Source organism: Heterocephalus glaber, unplaced genomic scaffold (genome assembly GCF_053883595.1).
Source record: "Heterocephalus glaber isolate CG9 unplaced genomic scaffold, H.glaber_assembly_v1.0 deba00001004, whole genome shotgun sequence".
Lineage (NCBI taxonomy): Eukaryota > Metazoa > Chordata > Mammalia > Rodentia > Bathyergidae > Heterocephalus > Heterocephalus glaber.
In genome coordinates, this window is record NW_028258179.1 from 10,628,056 (window position 1) to 10,631,627 (window position 3,572).

Below are 3,572 nucleotides of genomic sequence, written 5' to 3' on the forward strand. Positions count from 1 at the left end.
CTACTTACCCTACAGCCTGTTAAACGGTTTCAGATAGATGTCCTGAAGTGACCCGAAAGGTAACAGACCTAAAACCAAACTATAACATTCATACCCTGAGCCCCAACTCTGCTTTCCCTCACAACAGGGAACAACTATACAACAAGCATAGAGACCAAATGTGAGCACTATTTTTGCCATCTCCTTCCTTTCCCCAACTGCATACCCCTCACCAGACCCTAACCCCCCACCTCTCCAGATGAAGCAGCACTCTGCTCCCCTGCTGCACTTGCTCTGTGACTGCCCTCATGTTTCTCATCCTCAAGGGAAGCATCTTCTCGTCTCCTGTCCCCAGTACCCTCACTGATTCTCCGCTCCAAAGCCAAAATAATCTCCCAAGAAAATCACCCAGGGTGAAGGAAACATAACTAACAGGCAAACAACTGGAAAAGGCCACCATATGTGACAAAATAATAACATTAGTATCAAGGGGGTGCACAGACCAACAAGAGACAAGGGAAAGTGGTGGGCAGAAGAAAGGACACCAATGTAAAAAGGACTGAGATGCGTGATGCACATGGACCAGCTCCCGGGACGCACACAATTGTTATGCACTGCAGACATACACTAGTAAAAACAAAAATTAAAAGCTGATGACAGGCACACACAGCTCACTTAAAAAGTATTAAAGATGCCAATAACTACATAAAAATGTTTAACATGGCTTTAAAAAGCCAACAAAAACTATTAACAAGAACAAATACTCATCAAAGTGGGAAACACTAGATTTTCTTAAAAAAAGATGCCATGCAGTGCCACGAAAAGACCACAGATATGCTCATAAGCTGGCGATGACGACTAAACCTGGGAGGCACAGGTCCTGGACCAAGAGCCCATCGCAAGGGAATCTGTGTAAATAACCGCCTGCAGGTGCTCAACGACGTGTGGTTCAGAATATCAAGCATGTAAATAAAATCCTTCAATGTCCAACAACAGAGGACTAGCTTAAAAAATCAACTCCTTATTATGGAATACTAAGCACTCATGGAAAAAGCAATACATAAGAATGTAAAATAATAAAATTCTTTTCATTCTTGGTTTATCTGACTACTGAAGGGTGACAAATGAGCAGGTTGCAAAGAAGAACGAAGAGCAAACAACCTTATTTAAAAGTGGGCTGAGGGCTGGTGATTAGCTCAGTGGCACTGTGCCTGCCTCACAAGCGCAAGGTCCTGAGTTCCATCCCCAGGACCAAAATGAGATAAAATAAAAGAAAAGTGGGCTGAAGATCTCAAAAGAGCTCACAAAAGAAGATGTGCAGATGGCAAATAAAAACAGGAAAAGATGTTCATTTGGAAATCACAGAGAAAACAACAAAGGGTTACCTCTGTACACTTGCTAGAATAGCTAAAGATCTGAATAACCAGCACCAGCAAATGCTGGCAGGAACACAGAGCAGCGGGGTGCCCTCAAACTGCTGAGGGGAAAGCAAATGGGAGTCACTGTGGAAGGCATGGGGGGGGGGTTCTTATAGAACTACAGTCTCATATAAACCAGCAATCATACTCAACAGTATAAAACACACTTCCACAACGAATCAGAGAACTACAGTCTCATATAATCCAGCAATCATACCCAACAGTATAAAACACACTTCCACAACGAATCATAGAACTACAGTCTCATATAATCCAACAATCATACCCAACAGTATAAAACACACTTCCACAACGAATCATAGAACTACAGTCTCATATAATCCAGTAATCATACCCAACAGTATAAAACACACTTCCACAACGAATCGCATGCACACCACTACAGCAGCTCATTACTCAGCACTGCCCCAAGCAGGAAGCAGCCAGCCTGCCCTCAGCAGCTGGTTAAATGATGGTGTATCACACAATGCAGTGTTACTCAGACAAGAAGAAATGACAATCAAGTACAAAGAGAGGAGTGAATCTTAAAAGGATATTTCTAAGTGAAAGAAGGAGTCTGAAGGGCAACGTATCATATGAATCCAAATATGTGACTTTCTAGAAAAGGCAAAATGACAGAAATGGTAGAGATTGTTGGCTGTCTGGGGTTTGTGGAATAAAGAAAAGGGCTAAAACACTGCATTTTTTAGGGCAGTGGAACTAGTCCGGTATGGTTCTGTAAAGGTGGAGCCATACTATTATACCTGTCAAAATTCACCAGACTTTGCAGCACGAAGAATGAATTCAGTATGTGCAAATGTGTAAAAGCCTATTGAGATCAAAAGATCCCAGGATGGAATGCAGACTGTCACAGAACAATCCAACTATGTTACAAACATATAAAATAACGTCACTGAAGGAGACAGAGGAAAGTGCTTCTTTATCGAAATACATTAGTCTTCGCTCAAGTTTCCTATCCTTGATCCCATTCTTACGCTGTCCAGAATCACAGAGAATAAATGATGTTCTGTGGCACATTTCCAATTCTTAAGTCACGAGGTCTACACCTGTTTCATCTCGTTAGTTTTTCTCTGAGCCTAATGTGCTGCTACAGGCAGTCTGCAGTGCCTATCTAGTTAGAGCTCTTCTGGGACTTTTACTTAGGGCCCGGGTCAGCAGGTATTAAAGAGAAAAAACACATTCTCTCTTTTGCAATTCGGATTATCTCCTAAAAACACTTAAGCGACTTTTACATAAGACACGCTTACGTTCAAAATCAAAATCTTCAGCTTGGAGGCCAAGCCCCTTTATAATCCCTATACCATGTAGTTATAGCCACTCACTAGCCACTGTCATAAAACGGTTTCTTCAGTGTTTCCACCCACGGTTCCTGTGCGGCTCTCCGCATCTAAAGTCATCTCCCTGCATTGTCTCTCCCAAGTCTAACCCAAGGTCTCTTCCGTTACTGCTTAACATGACATCACTGGCACCTGGCAGGGCCTGAACCTTCTTAAAGACGCTTAAGAACGCAGCTGAATGAGCTACTGAATGAAGGCGTACTCGGAACACCAGCACGTTCTGGGCTCCTACTAAGCCAACAACTGCCCTAAGCTCAGGGCCTACACACTACTCTAGTTTCCCAACTTGCAGCTAGGCGAGCCACTAACTCGGTGCTGCAGCTGTCCCGAAGACTGAGGGGCAGACAATCCCGGAGCGGGAGGGTCCATTTCTCAGGGAGCCGGAGCCGCAGCCCAGAAACCCGACCGCAGGAGGGGCAGAGCCAGCTCCCGCCTGCGGCCCCCGCCGCGCGCCTTCCCTCACCACGCGCCGGGCGCCCGACACAAGCCCGCTCGCAGACGCGCAGGCCGGCGCCAGAGTGAGGAGTCTCAAGGACATGGCTGCTCCGCTGCCGGATCAGGCTCAAGGACCCGAGGAGACGCCCGCGCCACGGGGTCCTCTCCTGCGACCGGCGCGCCCCGTGACGTCACATCCGGGGTGCCCGCGGCGCCTGCCCGGAACCTTCAGTGATGGGCGGGACGGGCCGCGGGGCGGGGCGGGGCGGGACGGGCCGCGGGGCGGGGCGGGGCGGGGCGGGGCGGGGCGGGGCGGGGGCGGGGGCGGGGCGGGGCGGGGGCGGGGGCGGGGCGGGGCCCCCCCAGAGTTTGGGATGGTATC

The 3,572-nt window shown here is 47.9% G+C and overlaps 1 protein-coding gene across 4 annotated transcripts in view; it reads right to left on the minus strand.

The window, feature by feature from the left end:
• Nucleotides 1-3,387, minus strand: part of Ndufa10 (NADH:ubiquinone oxidoreductase subunit A10) — a 40,233-nt gene extending 36,846 nt beyond the window's left edge. For 3 of the 4 annotated variants that reach the window (XR_002390429.2, XM_004868426.4, XM_087209565.1), the window contains exon 1: nucleotides 3,219-3,387. Coding sequence is in view for 3 of the 4 variants with exons in the window: in XM_004868426.4 (XP_004868483.1) it covers nucleotides 3,219-3,293 (75 nt within the window). In the remaining variant the exon portion in view is untranslated. Of the gene's footprint in view, nucleotides 1-3,064 lie in introns of all 4 variants that reach the window. The other variant, XM_004868425.4, reaches the window with a different exon arrangement.
• Between the last annotated feature and the right edge of the window lie 185 nt (nucleotides 3,388-3,572).